This window comes from Brachypodium distachyon, chromosome 1, assembly GCF_000005505.3.
Source record: "Brachypodium distachyon strain Bd21 chromosome 1, Brachypodium_distachyon_v3.0, whole genome shotgun sequence".
Lineage (NCBI taxonomy): Eukaryota > Viridiplantae > Streptophyta > Magnoliopsida > Poales > Poaceae > Brachypodium > Brachypodium distachyon.
The window spans coordinates 32,457,583-32,478,383 of record NC_016131.3 but is presented as its reverse complement, the minus strand read 5'-3'; the positions used below and the strand labels follow the sequence as shown (position 1 = coordinate 32,478,383).

The 20,801-nt window shown below is 44.5% G+C and overlaps 3 protein-coding genes and 1 long non-coding RNA gene across 4 annotated transcripts; 3 read left to right on the top strand and 1 right to left on the bottom strand.

Moving 5' to 3' along the window:
• The first annotated feature begins 398 nt into the window (after positions 1-398).
• Positions 399-1,680, top strand: LOC106865814. The gene is made up of 2 exons (XM_014896636.2): positions 399-1,437; positions 1,542-1,680. The coding sequence occupies exons 1-2, from the start codon at positions 573-575 to the stop codon at positions 1,556-1,558; spliced, it is 882 nt and encodes a 293-aa protein (XP_014752122.2). The 5' UTR covers positions 399-572; the 3' UTR covers positions 1,559-1,680.
• A 6,889-nt stretch (positions 1,681-8,569) lies between these two features.
• LOC100842728 (uncharacterized protein At2g34160) lies at positions 8,570-10,594 on the top strand. The gene is made up of 5 exons (XM_003563622.4): positions 8,570-8,881; positions 9,154-9,202; positions 9,860-9,922; positions 10,001-10,065; positions 10,201-10,594. Exons 1-5 carry the CDS (start codon positions 8,765-8,767, stop codon positions 10,303-10,305), a joined length of 399 nt encoding a protein of 132 aa, XP_003563670.1. The 5' UTR covers positions 8,570-8,764; the 3' UTR covers positions 10,306-10,594.
• Positions 10,595-12,208: 1,614 nt separating this feature from the next.
• On the bottom strand, positions 12,209-17,515 carry LOC112270143. The gene is made up of 2 exons (XR_002962516.1): positions 12,643-17,515; positions 12,209-12,476 (listed from the first exon to the last, which is right to left on the bottom strand). It is a non-coding gene; the product is annotated as an uncharacterized LOC112270143 (long non-coding RNA).
• Positions 17,516-17,594: 79 nt separating this feature from the next.
• LOC100835679 (putative protein phosphatase 2C 24) lies at positions 17,595-18,524 on the top strand. Its single transcript, XM_003560560.1, has one exon. It carries the CDS (start codon positions 17,595-17,597, stop codon positions 18,522-18,524), a length of 930 nt encoding a protein of 309 aa, XP_003560608.1.
• The last annotated feature ends 2,277 nt before the right edge of the window (positions 18,525-20,801 follow it).

Genomic DNA, 20,801 nt, shown 5'->3' with positions numbered 1-20,801 from the left:
GATGGAGATCACCATGAAGAGAGCCATACCATTTCACATTATAATTGCTTTATTTGTGTTATTGTTATGTCTCAGTTTTACCTCTATTAGATAGTTGGTAGTTTAAATCTCTCAAAGAAGGTCTAGTCGGTCGCCCCGCCAAGTGCTGCACCATCACAAGTTGGACATTCTTGGTAGTGGGCTCATGAAATTGAGGTGCTACCAATTCTTTCCAACTAGGTGGGTTTGAGTCGGACTCTTACAGCGGAAGCACTTGGTAAGCTAGACGAGTCCATCACAACGGTTGTGGGGCTCGGGGCGAGGTAGGTCGGGAGCCGAGGCATGTGATGCCACCCGACTAACAGGAGTCGTATGAGATGCGATTGGCAAGGTGTTGCCTACCCAGATCACTTGGCGGCTAGCGGTGATGCTAAAGCTCACTAGTCGTTTTGCTTATTTAGGATCCTGAATCACTTAGTAACCATCGGAGAGATGTTGGTTCTAGTGGGAGCATAAGTATTAAAGCGTTTAATATTCCTGCTCTTTTATGAATACATGTCTTAAGTGTTTTGCATATTTTCTGTTGTAGATCAATGGCACCTAGCAACCTTCCTCATTTGTCCACTTTTGCGTTGAGGTCGATCCTAGAGAAAGATAAACTTAATGGAACTAATTTCACCAACTGGTATCGTAATCTGAGGATAGTCCTCAAGCAAGAAAAGAAGGACCATGTTCTAGACACTCCACTCCCAGATGAGCCTGATGAAGATGCGACAGTCGCTGTCATGAATGCCCACCGTAAGGCTAGAGATGAGTCTACGGAAATTAGCTGTCTTATGCTTGCACACATGGAACCGGACTTGCAGCAGCAGTTCGAGAATGTTGAGGCCTACGATATGATCGAAAGCCTCAAAAGTATGTTCCAGGCTCAGGCAAAGACCGAGAGGTATCAAGTCTCTCAAGCTTTGCTTGGCTGTAAGCTCAAAGACGGCGATCCACTGAGTCCGCACGTGATCAAGATGACTGGTTACGTGCAGTCTTTGGATAGGCTGGGTTTTCCCATAAGCGATGAGTTCGCTACAGATATAGTTCTGAACTCTCTTCCTAGTGCATATGCTCCGTTCATCTCGAACTATCACATGCATGGTATGGATAAGAAGCTCACTGAACTACATGGGATGCTCAAGACAGCAGAGGCTGATCTCAAGAAAGGCACCAGTCAAGTGTTGATGGTGCAGAATAAGGCTAAGTTCAAGAAGGGTTCTTGGACTAAGAAGAAGAAGGCTAAGTCAGGAGGCAAAACTCAGGACTCTGTCCCGAGCGCTGCCTCAGGGACTAAGCCATCTCCTGCAGCTGGATCCACTTGCTTCTATTGCAAGACGGATGGGCACTGGAAGAGGAACTGCAGCAAGTTTTTGGCTGACAAAGCCAAGAGTGGAAGTGGGACTTCTAACTCAGGTACGCTTGTTTGTAATGTTATAGACATTTATCTTGCTGATGCACCTAACAGTTCATGGGTATATGATACCGGATCAGTAATTCACATCTGCAACTCGTTGCAGGGGCTGGTAAGAACTAGGAGCGTGGCAAGAGGCGAGGTTGATATTCGAGTCGGCAACAAAGCGAGAGTCGCTGCGTTGGAAGTCGGCACGATGCAACTTCATTTACCTTCAGGATTCTTAATGGAGCTGAATAATTGTTATTATGTTCCAGTGCTTAGTCGAAACATTATTTCTGCCTCATGTTTAATGAGACAAGGTTATGAGTCGAATATTAAGAATAATGGTTGTTCTTTATATTTGAAAGATATGTTTCACGGCTTTGCACCCGTCCTGGACGGGTTATTTATTTTGAATCTTGATAGTGAATCAGTCTATAACATAAATGTGAAAAGGTTAAAACCAAATGATCTGAATATGACTTACTTTTGGCACTGTCGGCTTGGTCATATAAGTTGGAAGCGCATGAAGAAGCTCCATGATGATGGACTTTTAACTTCGTTCGACTTGGAGTCGTTCGAGACATGCGAGTCATGCCTACTCGGCAAAATGACCAAGACGCCTTTTGCAAGGAGTTGTGAAAGGGCGTCTGACTTGTTGGATCTAATACATAGTGATGTATGTGGCCCAATGAGCACGACAGCCAGAGGTGGTTATGAGTACTTCATTACCTTCACTGATGATTTGAGTAGATATGGATATGTCTATTTAATGAAACACAAGTCGGAAGCCTTTGAGAAATTCAAGGAATTCCAGAGTGAGGTACAAAATCAACTCGGCAAGAAAATAAAGTTTCTACGGTCGGACCGTGGAGGCGAGTACATGAGCCATGAGTTTGATGACCATCTAAAGAGTTGTGGAATAGTTCCTCAGCTTACTCCACCGGGTACGCCGCAGAGGAACGGTGTATCAGAACGGCGGAATCGGACCTTGTTGGACATGGTACGATCAATGATGAGTCGAACAGATCTACCTTTGTCATTTTGGGGATATTGTCTAGAAACTGCAGCGTTCACACTAAACAGAGTACCATCGAAATCGGTAGAGAAGACACCGCATGAGATGTGGACTGGCAAAAGGCCGAGTTTGTCTTTTCTTAAGATTTGGGGCTGTGAAGCATTCGTCAAGCGACTTCAGTCGGACAAGCTCACGGCCAAGTCGGATAAGTGTATTTTCGTGGGGTATCCAAGGGAAACCTTAGGGTACTACTTCTACAACCGAGAAGAGGGCAAAGTGTTTGTCGCTCGGAACGGTGTCTTCCTTGAGAAAGAGTTTCTCAGTCGGGGAGTCAGTGGGAGCACAGTGCAACTCGAAGAAATTCGGGAGGAACCTGCTAGAGGCGAGTCAGCTACAGTCTTAGAGGCTAAGCCGGTCGTGGTATCTATGCCGGTAAAAGCACCAGAACCACGGAGATCTGCTAGATTGCAAAGTGCTCGTGAAGTATTACTGTTAGACAGTGATGAGCCGACAACTTATTCGGAAGCGATGGTGGGATCTGATTCTGAGTCATGGCTTGGAGCCATGAGATCTGAGTTAAAGTCCATGGATGAAAATCAAGTTTGGACCTTGGTTGATCTGCCAGACGGTGCAAGACCCGTCGAGAGCAAATGGGTCTTTAAGAAGAAAACTGACATGGATGGAAATGTTTCTGTCTATAAAGCACGGCTTGTCGCGAAGGGGTTCCGACAGGTTCAAGGAGTTGACTACGACGAGACCTTCTCGCCCGTAGCGATGCTTAAGTCGGTTCGGATCATGTTAGCTATAGCAGCCTATTTCGACTATGAGATATGGCAGATGGATGTCAAGACGGCTTTCCTCAATGGAAATTTAACTGAGGACGTATATATGATACAGCCCGAAGGTTTTGTCGATCCGGCTAACGCTGACAAGGTATGCAAACTTCAGAAATCCATTTATGGACTGAAGCAAGCATCTCGGAGTTGGAACATTCGCTTTGATGAGGTAGTCAAATCTTTTGGCTTCATCAAGAGCGATCATGATTCTTGTTTGTACAAGAAGTTTAGTGGGAGCAAAGTAAATTTTCTAATCTTATATGTGGACGACATATTATTGATGGGAAATGATGTCTTGATGTTGCAAGAAACCAAAGAATCATTGGAAAGGAGTTTCGCAATGAAAGATTTGGGTGAGGCAACTTACATACTGGGAATCAGGATCTATAGAGATAGATCTAGGCGGCTCATTGGATTGAGTCAAAGTACATATTTGGACAAAGTGTTGAAGAAATTCAACATGGAATCGTCTAAGAAGGGATTCTTACCGATGTCCCATGGTGTAAAGCTTAGCAAGACTCAGTGTCCTTCGACAACTGATGAGCGAAATCGGATGAGTGCGATCCCGTATGCTTCGGCAGTCAGATCCATCATGTATGCCATGATTTGTACTAGGCCTGATGTTTCCTATGCTCTAAGTGCAACAAGCAGATACCAGGCTGACCCTGGCGAAAGCCACTGGGTAGCAGTTAAAAACATCCTTAAGTACTTGAGAAGGACTAAGGACATGTTCCTAGTTTATGGAGGTGAGGATGAACTCAGTGTAAAGGGTTACACGGATGCGAGTTATCTCACCGACTCAGATGATTCTCGTTCGCAATCTGGATATGTGTTCGTGATGAACGGAGGGGCTGTGAGCTGGAAGAGTTCCAAGCAAGATACTGTGTCTGCGTCTACAACAGAGGCTGAGTATATTGCTGCCTCGGAGGCAGCAAAGGAAGCCGTTTGGATCAGGAATCTCCTGATTGATCTTGGTGTGGTTCAGGGCGCGTCCAATTCATTGGACGTATATTGTGACAACAATGGTGCTATCGCACAAGCCAAGGAACCTAGACAACACCAGAAGAACAAACATATACTCATGCGTTACCACCTCATTCGCCAGTTCGTCGAACAAGGTGATATCAAGTTATGCAAGGTACACACGGATGCAAACATTGCAGATCCGTTGACAAAGGCGCTACCACAGCCTAAGCATGAGGCGCACATGAGAGGTATGGGCATTAGATGTCTAGACATATGATGTCAAGATGATTGACTCTAGTGCAAGTGGGAGACTGTTGGGAATATGCCCTAGAGGCAATCATGTATGATGTAATTCCCAATGTATTCATAAATATTATTGAGTTGTCCTTGTTTGAACATCTGATATGTATCATTGAATATGTGATTTGATTGTGGAACTATGTATTCATGTTGTTCATACTAAATTGTCCTTAGTCATTGAGGTTGTGCTGGACACATAACCTAGACTAATGTGAAAGTTGGCTGATGACTCGGTTCCACTTGTCATGGGCATGGTGATGTCATTCCAGCTTACACGGACTCGGCTAAAGAGTTTAGCGAGTCGGACTGACCCATATTGAGATGCAACGAGTAGGTCGTCATTTGCATGTCTCAATCAATGTAATCCTTAGACCTGAGGTTATCGCACAATCCGAGTTGTGGATCACCAACTTAGGTTCTGTCAAACGTTGTTCCGTAACAGGGCAGTTATAAAGGCAGAGTTCGGGTTGACTGAGAATCAAGCTGTGTGATGTGGATAACCAAGATGGGATTTTGCCCCTCCGACTGGAGAGATATTCTCTGGGCCCTCTCGAGTGATATGATTCGGGAAGCATGGCCATGCGCGACTTGGTTAATTGTTAACCGGGTTGATCGACTAAGAGTTAGTCGGATGAATCGTATATCACAGATCGAGAAGAGAGTTGAACTATTAAAGGGATGACGATTAATCGCCTATAGTTCGACAAGGTATATCGTGAGGCAAAAAGGGACTAAGACGTATGTCACATTGGAAGGTACGTCGTCATGACTCGATGGTACTTGGGAGTCGGCACGTTCTGCTAGGAGCCGCTACCGATTGATCGATTGTGAGTCGGACTCCAATCGTGTCCAAGTCGCCATGAGCCTGTGGGGTCACACACTTAAGAGCGGGAGCAAGTATTTGGTCGGGTTGGACCCGAACTGGAATTGGGCTGACAATGCGAGTTGGACTCGCAGGGTGGATGGGCCACAAGGCTTGGAGCCCACTTCCACTCGATATATAAGCAGGGGCGTGGGATGCCTAAAGGGCACGGTTTTTTCCACTCTCATGCGTTGAGAACCCTAGCCCGATTCAGTTCAACCGTCGCACCGGATCTAGCAGTCCGCCGCCGGAGCTCCTCCTCGCACGTGTGGATACCGGCAGAGGTGCTGTACGTTCAGCACTTCGACGATCGCGGGATTGGATCGGCTGGATCGGATCGAGGGACTGCACTGCATCAAGGCGCCGCATCAATAATCCGCAACTGCGCGTCTAGTGGTAATCCTCGTGGCCTTCTACCTCGGCTAGATCTTGGGAGTTCGCGTAGGAAAAGTTTTTTTTGTTTATCTCTACGCGCCCCTTCAGAATCCGCCGAGAGCAGCGGAGCCACTCAATGTCCGCCGGCGAGATGTCGGAGCCGTCACAGCCAGCTCGCTCCGAGCCCATCTCCTCCTCAGGGTGCTGGGTAGTGGGGTCGACAGCGGCGGCGGCGGGGGAGGAAGAAGCCATGGATTGGAAAACTAGATCTACGGTTTGCTTCTCCGGTGAGAAGGTGCTGGCGCAAGGCTCAAGCGAGCAAGGAAACGACGGCGGAGAGCCAAGCAAGCGCGCGCGAATTTGCGGCGGCGAGCTCGGTGGCTAAGAGCTAGGGAGTGCGGCGGCGGAAGAGCTCGGAGTTCACAGTAATGGCGGAGTGCGCAAGGAGCAGAGGAGAGTGAGAAAGATGGGGGAGTGCGAAGGGTTGGCCAACCGAAGAGCCGCGCACGATCATGGGGCCAATCAACCCCATTAACGCGCACACGTTCGGTTACTGCGCGGCGTGGCGCAGTTAATCCTGTCGAATTCGGGAGGATAAAGATCCGCGTGGGAACCAATATTCCTCCCTTAATGGCCTAACGGTTTTACTGTCCGATGAGATAGCACGCTCGCCTCAAAAGGCGCGCCAGCAGTACTTCGGGTCTTATCTTCCCGTTACTTGAGCGTAGCCCAGAGTACAAGCGACAGGTGGCACCAATGTCGGCAGAAGCAAGTTTTCTATTGTCGGCCACGGAGGAGAAAGGGATCTCGGCTCAGGGTTGAATAAGCACGCCAACTCGATATGTCGGAATAACTTGATCTCGGCAAAGGGAGCTCAAGGTCGTCACGGCACCCTCTTCGGCTAACCCCTGGTTGGCTTCGGTGGTTTGTGTATGGGAAGCTATCGTGGCCCAACATTCTTCCCTGCCGGATCGCAACAGCTTCGGGGACTAGTGTCGGGGGGATGACCCTCGGTAGGGTCTGGACGACACACTTTAGCCGAGATAACAAAGGCAAAGCCGGTACAGGCATGTACGTCGGCATCCATAGCCAAACTAATGCTAAGTCGGCTTACCAAGTGTATGCCGGCATGACTATCTTGTCTTGTATGATGGCAGGATAAGGACAGGTACTCTGATCTCGGCGGTACGGTCTCATCCTTGTCTCCTAGCGCAAAGTAAAGCAACGTTATTTTTATCACGAGAAAGCAGTCGCTGCTTACGTTGTGGTGCCAGGCCTATGCAAAAGAAGCACCGAAAGAGAATCTCTGACGGAAGCCGGCAGATGGCTGCTGTACTTGTTGCAGGGAGCCAGGGAAAGTAAAGTTGTCTTGTCCCCTGCGGTGCCACCCGGAGCGAACCAAGGCGTGTGCCCGGCGGGGCCCAAAGAAGATAATGTTAGGCTCTGGCCCGCATGTCAGTGTGACATGGGCGGTCCATAAATAGAGCACCACCCCTCCCAGGAGAGGGATCCAACACTTAGGCATCTAGGGTTTTCCCCTTCTTCTTCTTCTTCCTCAAGAATACTGCTCAAGGAGCACCATTGTAAATCTTTACTATCTCGGCTTATACTACAAAGCAGGAGTAGGAGTCTTACCTCGGCAAGAGGGCTCCGAACCTGGGTAAATCTGTGTGTGCTTGTATATTTGTGCGTGTTTCCCAGTACGTCCTCTCTCCTCCGGTTCCTCCTTCGTCCATCGGCCCCAAAATAAGCCATTCCATGGCATCTGCCGTGACACCACCACGACGGTCGTGTGTTTGGTGCCCGCCACTGATGGGTTGTACATATCATTACTGGCAGGAACTTAATGACGGTCGTCCCGTCCGTTAGTGATGCGGTTTTTCGACCGTTACTGATAAAGCTTTATGTAGTAGTGTAGTTGACAGAAGTGATGCACTATCATAGTGGTTTGCAGTCTCTGAGGTCGTGGGTTCAAATGACCGTTTTCTGTCCTGACGCATGACACAGTGAGATTCAGTGTGTATGCCACTCCATAAATGATTCCACGGAAGTAAAAGTTGGGACAATTCTTTTCATCGAAACATGTGTACTCCCTTCGTCTCAAATTAACTGTTTTTTAAGAAAATACGCAGACGCTCACCAACATGCAAGAACACTCATCTTTATGAACGCACACATGTAACCCTATCCTATCAGCAACTTCGAGACTGAGCCGACATGATTTGATATTGACGAAGTCACCACATTGACGGATACATCATTTTCACTACAAGAATATCGGGGTTAAATTTTGTCATAAATTTAAGAAATATGGACACCAACCGCCAAGTCTAAAATTTGAACCTGATTAAATCAACCTTAAAAGTCACAAGTGCCACCTAGCTACTGGTTCCCGGGCAGTGATTTTTCCTCGAGAATAGTGGGACAACCTGGATTGCAAAAGAGGAAGGGCTCAAAGAGAGCTCTTGTAAAATGAAGTACTCCATCCGGCCGAAATTACTTGTTAAAAAATTACATGTATCTAGACGTTTTTTACACATAGATACATCCGTATTTGGATAAATTTGAGACAAATAATACCGATACTTGTGGTTGTTTTACTTCAAATTCAGGAGTACGTCCGAAGCCCTACTCGGCCACCATGGCCCACAGGCCCAGCCCATCCAGGCCCTTTCAAAACTTCTGGACTGGATACTGGCCCGCTTCGAAGCAAGCCCGTGGCCGCGACGGGTTGTACTCATGACCCAGTTCGACCCGAGCTCCAGCACCCTCCTTCTCGTCCCATATAGCCCAAAGCCGCCCAACCCAATACGATAGGGCCACCCAAATCTCGCCGCCGAATTGCGATATTTATTTTTCTTGCGTGCAGGTCCTCCGCTTTCTAGATTTTCCCCAGTTTGGTGTGCTTTGCTCCTCTAGCGCGGCGGCGTCGTTTGCCTCGGCGAGCTAGGGTTTCGGGTTGGGGTTGTGCTTGAGGGAGGAAGGGAGAGATGGAGGAGGTGACGGAGGCGGTCAACAACCTGGCCATAACGGAGCCGCACAAGAAGAACCGGATCCAGGTCTCCAACACGAAGAAGCCGCTCTTCTTCTATGTCAACCTCGCCAAGGTGAAGAGCATGTTTTGTTTGGCTGTTTTGACCGAGTGTTGGGGAATGCACTGTTCCTTCGTTTGTTTTGTTCTAAAACCCTAGAAAAGCTCATCTTCATCTCTATTTGTTCCTTGTTATTGAAGACTTGCTTTGAATTAGTTTTTCTGTATATTCTTTGTGGAATTATATTAGATTTATTTTCTTTCCGTTGTGGAATTTTGTTTTCTGGTGTCTGGTGTGTGTGTTTTTGGTAAAATCCGAAGCTAATAGTTGTAGTGATGATTTTGCAGAGGTACATGCAGGTGCATAACGAGGTGGAGCTATCAGCCCTCGGCATGGGTAAGCTCTCGCGCCCTTTTGGGTTGATATGATATCAACTGTTTTTGGTGCTAGCAGTTAATGGCTGCCTGCAGTGAGGCGTTCATGTTGATTGCCTTCATGGTATAACTGGTTACATAGGCCAATCTTCTGATTTACTTCAGTTTTAGATTTGACTGCAACACACACCGATTGTTTTCAGTGTTATTATGTAAGGTCTTTTGTTTGTTTATCCCAGCTCTCACTGTTGTCTGGTGGTTGTGATTCATGACTGGCCAGTATCAGAGCATGCAATTCCTAATTCTAGTGACTACTAAACATATTTGGACAGGGCTGTACCATGTGCATCTCGTGCTAGTGGAATCTTCTGAACAAATGGTTTCCTTAATTTCACATCTGAGATGACTTATTGTTATATATTTAGTCACTTTCACTTCCTTCAAATGCGTTGTTTTGTTTGCTGTTGATTTGTCTTGTCAATCTGAATTCATGGAAATTTATGGGCTCAAAGATACATTCATGTAACATCATAAAAGTAATCTTGATTCGGCTGTTTATCTGGTCCACATTGATGTGAAAGCCTGTTCATGACATGTTTATGCATCTCCTTCGTTTTACTCTCTGTTCATTTGTTCTCTGAGATGATGCTTTTGAACTGATGAATCTCTCATCTTTCAGCTATTGCTACTGTAGTGACTGTTGCCGAAATTCTGAAAAATAATGGCCTAGCTATGGAAAAGAGTAAGATTCCTGTTGCCCTTGTTTGTAATCATCTTTGTAATTTTTTCCTTCTAGTTACTCAGTGAATATATCTTGCAGAGATCATGACATCCACTGTTGATGTCAATGATGAATCAAGGAGCCGCCCGATGCAGAAAGCCAAGGTTAGATTTTTTTTAAAAGAAATTATATTGTTCTTTTCTGGGCAACCACCAGGGTATTTAGCTATTCATTAAGTAGAAAACAAACGATAGATACTTCAATGTTTGCTGATTCTTAGAACTGTTACCACACCACAGATTGAAATAGTGCTTGGCAAGACGGAGAACTTTGATGAGCTGATGGCAATTGCTGCGGAGGAGAGGGAAGTCGCAGCCGCTGAGGAGGGCGAGGAGCAGAGTTAAATAAGCTATTTTAAGCTGGCTGTTGTAGCTTGATTTAGTACTTGCTGTTAGGTTTTGTGTTTCAATCCTTCCAACAAGGGATAGCTACTTCAATTATCAAACAGCTCTGCTTATTTGATTCGTTTGAATAGTAGCTTCTGTTTCTGGTATGATATCTAACATGTGTTTCGGTATGGTTACTTATGTTCAGGCCATGTTGGTTCTTTTGAGTTTGTTCCGTGTTGAAGGGTTGGAGTGACATATTTTGTTGTGAAAATGTTATTTAAAATATCAATTATGGTCACACCAAGCAATAGCAGTCAACATTTTGTATCTTCATTTACACTACCATTCCTTGGTTCAGACTGTTTCAGGCACGATGCTTGTTAAAACTTGCGAAAAAGGAACATGACTAATTAAGCAGGCTTTTAGGCTTGCCAATGGCAGTTTCGCAAGGAAGGCAGTCCTGAATAAGGATCAAAAGGTTCAGCAGATACCCCCCGAGATCATCAGAAATGTCAACCCTTGCATATCGATCCCGGTAGATTCAGCAACTCACTTGCAATATGCCACAAAGTTGGGAGTATCTGCCCTACTTCACAGACTTATTGGTTGATAATTTGCCCTGATGTGTTTTGGCAAAATAGGACTTCAAAACTGGAACTGCCCCTACCTTTACCACAAATCGATCGCGCGCTCGGGCGGATGGCGCCTCTCCCTCTCCGGCTCTCACTTTCTCACAATGACGCTCCTCTTTTCTCCCGCCTCCACCTTGATGACATATTCGCCCAAGATCAAACCGAATTAGAGTAAACCACCAAGTGAATGAACCAAACTGAATAAAACAGAAGATGTAGAGTGGATAGCTGATACTAGCAACAAATGAAGTACGCACTAACAAAGTGAATGCAAGATATTTCAAACATCACTCGGTAAGGCCACGGTTCTTGCGAAGTTTTAATTTATAGGAAACTGTTTTTGTAAAGCTATTGCTTAATTGTCACTTTTATGCTTGACCTTCCTGACACATGGCAGTCGTTCCAGTGCAATTTCTGTGACAGAGCTAGGGACGTCGAGAACATGGGTCCACTGGGGCAAGGTTAGGATCCTTATTGTTGCCGTCACTTGCAACCACTCTTGGTCGTGTAGGCAGCAAGCTGGGGAATCACCACCTCGCAATCCCTCAAATGGCATATCTTACTGTTGATTTTTAATTAGAACTGATCTGATGGTTATTACCATGAAGGTGATGTGGCTTTAGGGGGCTATATTAGGAGTCAATTTTGGAATAATTAAGGATAACGGATGGTGATCATCTCATGGATGTTTTCTCGCAAGAGCCTAATAGGGGAAATGGAAATGAATGCCCTTGTTCTCCTCATTGTTGATAAGTAAAATGGTGCAGAAAGGGTCGATCTTAGACTGGTCGGAAATGGATGCGAGAAAGGCCCTCACCATGCACAGTTCTCGCTGGTTTCTGATCGACTATTCAGAAGGAAAACCAAATGTTGGTCAACTTATCTGGGAGTAGTATATTATGGAACAATAATACTGTTATATGTAACAGTTACATCACAAACTATATTCGAATGCAAGATATGTTGATCAACTTATCTAGTAGTAGTATATTATGGAACAATAATTTTCGAATGCAAGATATATAACAAATTTGTTTTTTTTTACGTGGAAAACAGCAGGAGAGGCTCCTACTACGCTTGTATTAGAGGGGTTAGAAAACTGTACATGTTACATGGGTTAGTGAGAAAGAAAAAGGATCCGAGAGGACAGGCCCTCCTAGATCAAAAGGCTAGTTCCTGTAGTTGATGTGAGTTTAGCGGTGAATTTCCCGTTAGTGGATCGGTAGGCAAGTTTCTGAAGCTCAGATTTAAGACCGATTTTCCAGGCAGTGACAGACAGGGCAATGTTATCAAATAGCTTAGCGTTTCTCACTTTCCAAAGCCCCCAAGCAGCGAGAGTGAAGACCTCCCAACACAGTTTTGTTTCTGGCATGACAATAAATGTGGTTATATGCACCACATTCCATGCCCAGACCGTACAAGTGTGTTCTACATGTACTCTCATTAGTCCTTACAACTTCTCCAACTATAACACGAGCTAACTAATTCCCGCTGCAACGTGCAGAAGCCTGAACAACCTGTAAAACTGTTGGCATACAGAGATCTCCGCTGATCCTAACAAGGGATTACAGAATTCAATTCAATGAGTACAAGTTCAAATGATTTCAGAGAGGACACTGGGATGGAATATACAGTGCATCACTCACTGAGTAAAGTTATTCAAGAAAGAGAAAATCCATCAGCGGATCAGTTTTGCAAATTACTGGCAACTATTAATTACCTAGAGAAGACGCTTGGGCCGTTCGCCTGAGCGCTTGGCACATTCAGGAGGGTACAGCTATTTCTTTCTCATCCGCCCCTCTCCAGCATTTCTTCCTCCTCAGTTCTTCCTCCTTCGACAATGTGTCAGGGCGTCAGCATCCCAATCAAGCTACTCCTCAATTATCCCCCCTTTCTTCCTCCTCACGTGCCGGATAACTGAGAGGCTGCGTTGCAGAAATTCCATGCCTCAAGCATCAAAAACTCTCTCTTGAACCTTCGAAATGGGCAACCTAATAACATTATATCAGATTTAGTACCTTCTCAGTTATCACAGTGAATGTAAATGATCAAAATGTTCCTGAGAGGCTGGGAGCTTGTAGAATCAGCATGTGTAACACTGGCCAAGTGGCAACGGTGTAAGAACAGTTCATTGACACCAAACGAAAAAATAAAAGTGCAAAGTACTAGTGTCTATAGTCTAAACAGCAATAATTTATATCAAGAGAAAGACTTGCACCAAAAAGTTCCGTACAACTAGGGAAATTACTGTACCTTAACATCCAGAGGCATACCATGAAACTGTCCAGCACAAGGCAAAAAGAGATTAGATGCTCTATTGACTTCACCTGTAAACCACTCATGCCTAGAAATTGTTTCGATAAGCAGATAGTAGATAAGACTTCATAACCCAAGCCAGTTCTAATTCATCGCTAAGCATGCAGGAAACCTTCATTTATTTTAAGTTGTACGCTTCAAGTAATTCCTTCAAGAATTCTGTAGTCTTAAAAGGAAAGGAAGGGGTTACTCAATTTGTGCCAGCTTTTCATACTAAGATCTAATCCATAGACATTAACTTACTTAGAGATGCCAATACTGGTCCTTCACATAGGTACAAATCCAGAGTTCAAAGGTTGGCCTTTGTAATTGCGAAAGTAAGAGCAAGGTGACAATGAGGATATCTTTTGAAGATGTGTCCAAGATCCTCAACAACTGCTATATAAGAATTTGCATAAAAAATTGAGTTAAATCGTCCACTCTCTGAAGCGCCCCAGAGTTTTTGCTCTAGAAATGTCTGAACATGCACCAGAAACACAAAAATACCAGCCTTCAAGGCAAAATAATGCATAAAGATGGTTTCATGGCAGTAATATTTATTTTGTACATCCTATTAGCAGTAGGTGTGAGATAGCATATGCAGAGAAATGCTTTTTGGATGATGCACGTACACTTAGGACTTGATTCTCTGAATAATCAAATATCATAGAGAACAATTTCCTTCAATAGGCAATTTTTTGGCACTCCCTTGATTTACTGGCCATTTTGATTTTGGACCAGTCAATATTATCACATTGAATTCTTGGTATCCAAACCTGCAGGGTTCTATAAGTAGGACCAAAAGCAAGTAATCACCAATTAAGTTAGAACCTGTGGTCCTTACATTTGAAACTTTAAGTTAGATGGCAGAAGGCTAATAGCAATAATGGATGATATAATAAACTCGCACCTAAATTCAATAGAAGTATGCAATAGTCTCACAGTTATGTCAATATATCTACATTAGTCTTTAGAGTATGAGTTGTAGTATTTTGAACACTATTGAAGATAGTCCATGTTTAGTCTTTTGAACACTATCTTCAATAGCTTGCCTCAAAGCCAAAAAAATAAAATATATATCTAATTGTGTCAGTCTCGCGCCGTCTATGCCTAAATCCTGTCTCTTCCCTGAACCTAATAACACTATACCTGATTTAGTATCTTACAAGTTATCGCAGTGAATGAATGTACATAGCCAAATGCTCCTGAGAAGCTGGGAGCTGAGCAGTGTATTGATACTAAAAGAAAATATAACAGTGCATAGTCTCCGTCTGGAAATAAGTGACTTGGATTTGCATAGATTCTTATACAAATCCACATCACTTATTTCCGGACGGAGGGAATACTAGTGTTTTAGATTTATACAAAAATAATACTTATCAAGAGAAAGACTTGCATCAAAACTTCCTTACAAATAGGGAAAATGTTGTTACCCATCCAAAGTTGTACCATGGATCTGTCGAGCACCCTCAGATGGAGTCCAATTATGGACTGCAAAAGGCAAAAAGAGAATAGATGCTCCCAGGACTACCTGTAAATGACTCATGCCTAGAATTTTTTTTTCCCAGAAGTGGATAGTATGACTCATGACTGCATGAAGATTACTCGACTACTGCTATATCAGAATTAGTAAACACGTCCACTCTCTGAAGCTTCCAGAGTTTTTGCTCTGGAAAGCCTCAATATGCACCAGAAACACAAAAATGCCAGCCTTTAGAACAAAATAATGCACAAATTAAGATGGTTTGATGGCCGTAATATTTTGTAGATCCCATAAGTAGTTCTGAGATGGCATGTGCAGAAAAATGCTGTTTCACTGATGCATATAGACTTAAAGTGTAGAACTTGATTCTCTGCACCAAATGTTGTCGAGAAAAGTTTCCTTCGATAGGCAGTTTTTGGCACTCCCTTGACTTATTGACCATTTTGATTTTTGCTCAGTCAATATTATCAAATTAATTCTTGGTATTCAAACCTGCAGGGTTCTATAAATAAGTTCAGATGGTATAAAAACAGCGCGCAATCACCAAATTAATTCTGTTGCAATTCTCTTGCCTGGGAGCGTCAATCACGCAGAACACGCAAAAACATGATTACAAAATTAAGCACCTTCAATACTGTAGTAGTAAACAGAAAGAGATGAATAATTCCTTCCCGTCAATCACTATCCACTGAAATCCCTACATAAGCTATTGTTAGTTGCACAGATGCATTGATTTTGTTACTCATTAATTGTACCTGCCATATTCTGCTTTCAATTAGGTTTTCATCAAAACAAGCAACACAACTAAGTACTAGAAACAATCACTAATATCCATAGAAAAGACAAGTATATTAATCAATTACAAAGGCCAGAACTCTGAACCTCTAAGGTCTTGACACCCTCTACCATCTTCATCCTCCCCATTTCTCATAATCAATTACAAAATCTTATTAGTATTTTCAACACTATCTTTATTAGCTTGCATCGATGCCAAAAAAAATTATGATTGTGTCACAGTCTCGCCCCCACTGTTCCTAAATCCTGGCTCCGCCCCAGAACCTAATACCACTATATCGGGTTCAGTATCTTACCAGTTACACAGTGAATGTACATAGTCAAAACGCTCCTGAGAGGTAAGGAACTGGAGCAGTGTATTGATACCAAAAGAAAATATAACAGTGCCAAGTCCTAGTGTTTAAGGTTTATACAACAATAATTTGTATCAACGGAAAGACTTGCATCAAAAAGTTCCTTACAACTACGGAAAGTGCTGTACCACAACATAACAAAGTACACCATGGAACTGCCCAGAAACCCCAGGTGGAGTTTAAATATAAATAGCATAAGGCAAAAGGAGAAAAGATTCTCCATTGACTACCTGTAAATGACTCATGCCTAAGAAATTTTTTTCATAAGCAGATATTAGATTGAATTTGCATGACTCATGACTGCATAAAGATGAATGAACCAACGCTATATCAGAATGAGTTAAATCGTCCACTCTCTGAAGCCCCAGAGTTTTTGCTCTAGAAATGTCTGAACATGCACCGGAAACACTAAAATACCAACCTTAAGAACAAAATAATGCATCAAGATGGTTTGATGGCAGTAGTATTTTGTAGACCCATAAATAGTTCTGACATGGCATATGCAGAAAAATGCTGTTTGAATGATGCATATAGAATTACATTGTAGGTTTTGATTCTCTGAAGCATGAAATTTCCTTCGATAGGCAGATTTTGCAGATTTTGGCACTCCCTTGGTTCATGACCATTTTGATTTTTGATCAGTCAACATTATCACATTGAATTATACAAATAAGATCAGTTGTTTAAAAACTAGCCCACAATCACCAAATAAAGACCAGAACATTCAACTCTGAACCTCTAAAGTCCTGACACCCTCTACCATCTTCATCCTCCCCATTTCTCATTCCTACCACGTTGATTCTACCCTCCTCCTCTGGAGTGGATGACGCCGGCGATCCTAACCAATTCAACGGAATGCAACTCGCAATTGCCAATTACTCATATACGACACTGACAAGCACGAAAAATCGCATCCTAACACACCAAGCGCTAACTGAATTGCCATCTATGGGCCTCCCGCATGGCAGGACTGGCGGAGGCAAGAACCCTAACCGAAATCTCCCAAATCACAAATGCAGAACATCGATCTTGCGAAGAGCCTGCTGGAGTGGAGGTGGGGGGGGTGCGGAAGCAAACCATCCGTCTGCACGATGGCAGCGCGGAGGTCGCGGGGCTGCGCGGGGAACATGGGAACACTGCGGGGAGCGATCGGAGACCGCGCTGCGCCACCTCTGGTTCCGGGACCGCCCCGACGCCGTTCCGCGGAGGTCGACGATCCCCGCCAGCGCCGCCCCCCAATTTCCTCGCCGACGGCATCGCCAGCGCCGCCGCCCAATCTCCTCGCCGCCGCCGACGGAAGGAAGGGAGATTGGAGAAGTAGTAGGGATTTGGATTTTGGACTCTCGAATGTTTGGGGAATTAGGAGAGACGGGGAGATTGGGGATTGAGGATCGGGGGGGAGAGACAGAGAGACGCTTCGGTAAGAAGAAATCGACCGACCGTTCCATAAAACTCTCGGATTCAAAAATTTCCAAAAATAACGAACCGCCAAACTGGCGCTCGCTGGCAACTCGAGTTCGAGATCAACTCGGACACCGATCAAAAAAAGGAAACTAAGTCGGTAACCGGGTTTTATTACCCTCCGATCACAATTTGCAAACCCTAGATTCAAAATTTCGCAAGCAATTCCTCCGCGGGAGAACTAGACTCTCTCCTCTCCCCCCTCCCGGAAAAAGCCAAGAACTCAACTCGCGCGAGCAAAGAAGTCGATTTCTTCTCCCAACAAGAACTAGCTTCAAGGCAACCATGGATTCCCTGCCTCAAATCCGTCAAACTCTGGAAAAGATAAGGGCTCGAACTCCCGAGCCCCTCCGTCTCGCCTTCCGCATCCATTTCGGGAGCTTGCCCGCCTCCGCCGCCGGCGCGCGCCAAGACGTCGCCAGGTACCTCGCCGCCCTCTCGAATATGTACGAGCCCGAGGACCTGATGGAGTTCGACGAGGTCCCATTGAAGATGGAATTCGCCAGTTGCTACCTTCCCGATCATGACGAAGACGCCCATTTCGCCCATGCCGAGCCTGGCGTGATTGGCGTCGCAGACGGCGTCGGGGGCTGCCGCGGGAAAGGCATGGACGCCGCCGCCTTCTCGCGCAAGATCATGGAGAACGCCCGCGCCGAGGTCGAGTCCTGCGTCCCCGGAACTCACATCTGCCCCTGCGGGCTGCTGGAGCGATCTTACCTGCGCGCAGTGGCGGCGCGCACTCCGGCCGCCTCCACTGCCATCATCCTCTCGCTCACCGGCAGATTCCTCAAGTGGGCGTACGTCGGCGACAGCGGCTTCGCCGTGTTCCGCCGCGGCAAGATCATCCAGCGCTCGCAACCGCAACAGAACTACTTCAACTGCCCATACCAGCTACGCTCCGAAGGCGGAAACAAGATCAGTGACGCGGCGGTTGGCGAGGTCAGGGTGAAAGCCGGCGACGTGGTGGTCGTCGGCTCCGACGGGCTGTTTGACAACGTCTTCGACTCCGGGCTGGAGAGGATCGTGCAGATGGGCGCGGCCGTGAAGCTCCCTCCGGATTTATTGGCCAACGTCATCGCAGAGGAAGCTTACGTCAAGGCCAGGAGCTCCGGGGACTCGCCCTTCAGCGTCTCATGCAGGGAACAGACTGGGACGAGCTGCAGAGGCGGGAAGGAGGATGATATCACAGTCGTCGTGGCATACATTCTTGAGTAGCTTATCTTAGTATGCTCTGGCAAAGGAAGCAAATTTAGCTCCTTGTTGACCATCACTTGTGTAGTTAGGTTAGCATGCCTTGGCAAAAAGCTAGTTACTTAATGAGGATCTCTGTAATTAATTCTTTGAGTCCAATATTAGGGACTCCTTGATCTGTAGTTTAGCTCAGTGAGCTTTGGCAAAGGAAGCAAATTAGCTCCTTGCTGAGCTTCAGTAGTTAGGTTAGCATGCCTTGGCAAAAGGCTAGTCAGTTAAATTTAGATGATGTAATTAATTCTTTGAGTCCATTATTAAGGACTCCTTGATGAAATTATTGTTATTGAATCAATTTATTCACTACAACACAAATGTCTTGTAAAGACATTTTCATTGAGACAATATACTCTTTGTCTCTACCTAGAGACAATTTTGAAACAGAGTTTCATGTAGAAGCAGTATATGAGCTGCTATGGATAATGTCTTAAATATAGAGACACTAGTTGAGACATTGTGGTGTAGAGACTTTTTTGAGGCATTTAATAGATCGTCACAAGACTCATGTAGAGACATGATTTTGAGGTACTTGATGAAATGACCTTACGGTATGGTTAGAGACACTATTTGACACAAATTTTATGTTGTGTAGAGATATTCTTAGCAAGTTTGAGACATGTAGCAGCCTACTCATAATAGATTCATTAGAAGTATAAGCAAGAATTGGTATCAGGTTGAAATGGTTAGGTGAGTGTGTAGTTTTCCTTAAGGTCTTGAGTTTGAGGATTGGTTTCAACATGATTTTTTCAATGTATATTTTTTAGCACATGAGTATAGAGACACAATTTAATGTCTTTACAAAATGTCGTATTGAATGTAGAGCTCTATAAAATGTCTAAAAAGTATAGAGACACAATGCAATGTCTTTACAAAATGTAGAGACGGTATAGTGTCTCTATGCAATGTCTAAAACAATAGAGACGTTTTATTAGTGTCTCATCACATATGGCGACACTGTCCGTAGTGACAGTTTTGTGGCATTGTACCAAGTGTGTCTAAAGTTATGTAGAGACAATTATACTGTCTCTACGAACCAAACATAATGTCTCTACGGACTATTTCTCTTGCAGTGGTTATATATATGAGATTGATTTTGGTGTGCGATATTCCAAAATTCTGCTACGCTGTTACTACAGGTTAATCCAATTCTTTTGTGCAGAAAGAAAAGTTAATCCAATTCTCCAGTGAAAACCGAATAGCAGTACAACAAACTATGAAAACTAGCAAAGCTACGTGATAGGCTGAAAAGTGCCGAGTCAACTCACTACTTTGCCAACATCAGTAATACATTTTTCGAGCTATATATCATTCAACAAACAATCATCTTGTAGCTACAAACTGGAAGGAAGAAAAAACAAAGAAATTCTCTTGTAGCTGCAAACTGGAAGGAAGAAAAAACAAAGAAATTCTAAATCATTGCCAGTGATGACTAGTATAATTCAACCGTTCTTCATTAAATGCAGGTACACGTCCGTCGGGGAACAAAGATCAGGAGCAAAGGATCAGACATAACAGATTATATAGGCCAATCTTGTGATTTACTCAGTTTAACAGATTATATAGGCCAGTCACGGAAGGTTATCTGGCTACCTTAGAGGTACAACCCACACTGTTGGACAAGATTAGAGAAGTCTAAAAAACTGATATAGAGATTGCATAAATAAAAGCTAATATGGCCGAAAACAAAACTGAAGGATTTGGTGAGGATGAACAAGGAATTATTTGATTTAAGAAGCGTATTTGCGTACCCCAGGACCCTGAGATCAGAAAGTTGATATTTCAGGAGGCTCACGATTCACCATACTCCATTCACCCCGGAAACACCAAAATGTACATGGATCTGAAGAAACGTTTCTGGTGGGCTGAATTGAAGCGAGATATCGCAGAATATATTGCTCTGTGTGATGTTTGTAACAGAGTCAAGGCTGAACACCAGAAGCAAGCTGGACTATTGCAACTGCTACCAGTACCAGACTAGAAATGGGACAAAGTAGGCATGGACTTCATCACCGGATTGCCGAGAACAAAGTCTGGCTATGATTCGATATGGGTAGTAGTCGACCGTTTGACCAAAGTTGCTCACTTATACCTATGAAGACCACTTATACAAGTGCTCAGTTGGCCAAACGCTACATGTCTAAAATTGTGTGTCTACACGGAGTCCCTATGGAGATAGTTTCAGACAGAGGCACTCAATTTACGTCAAGATTTTGGCGACAGTTGCATGAGTCTCTAGGCATGAGA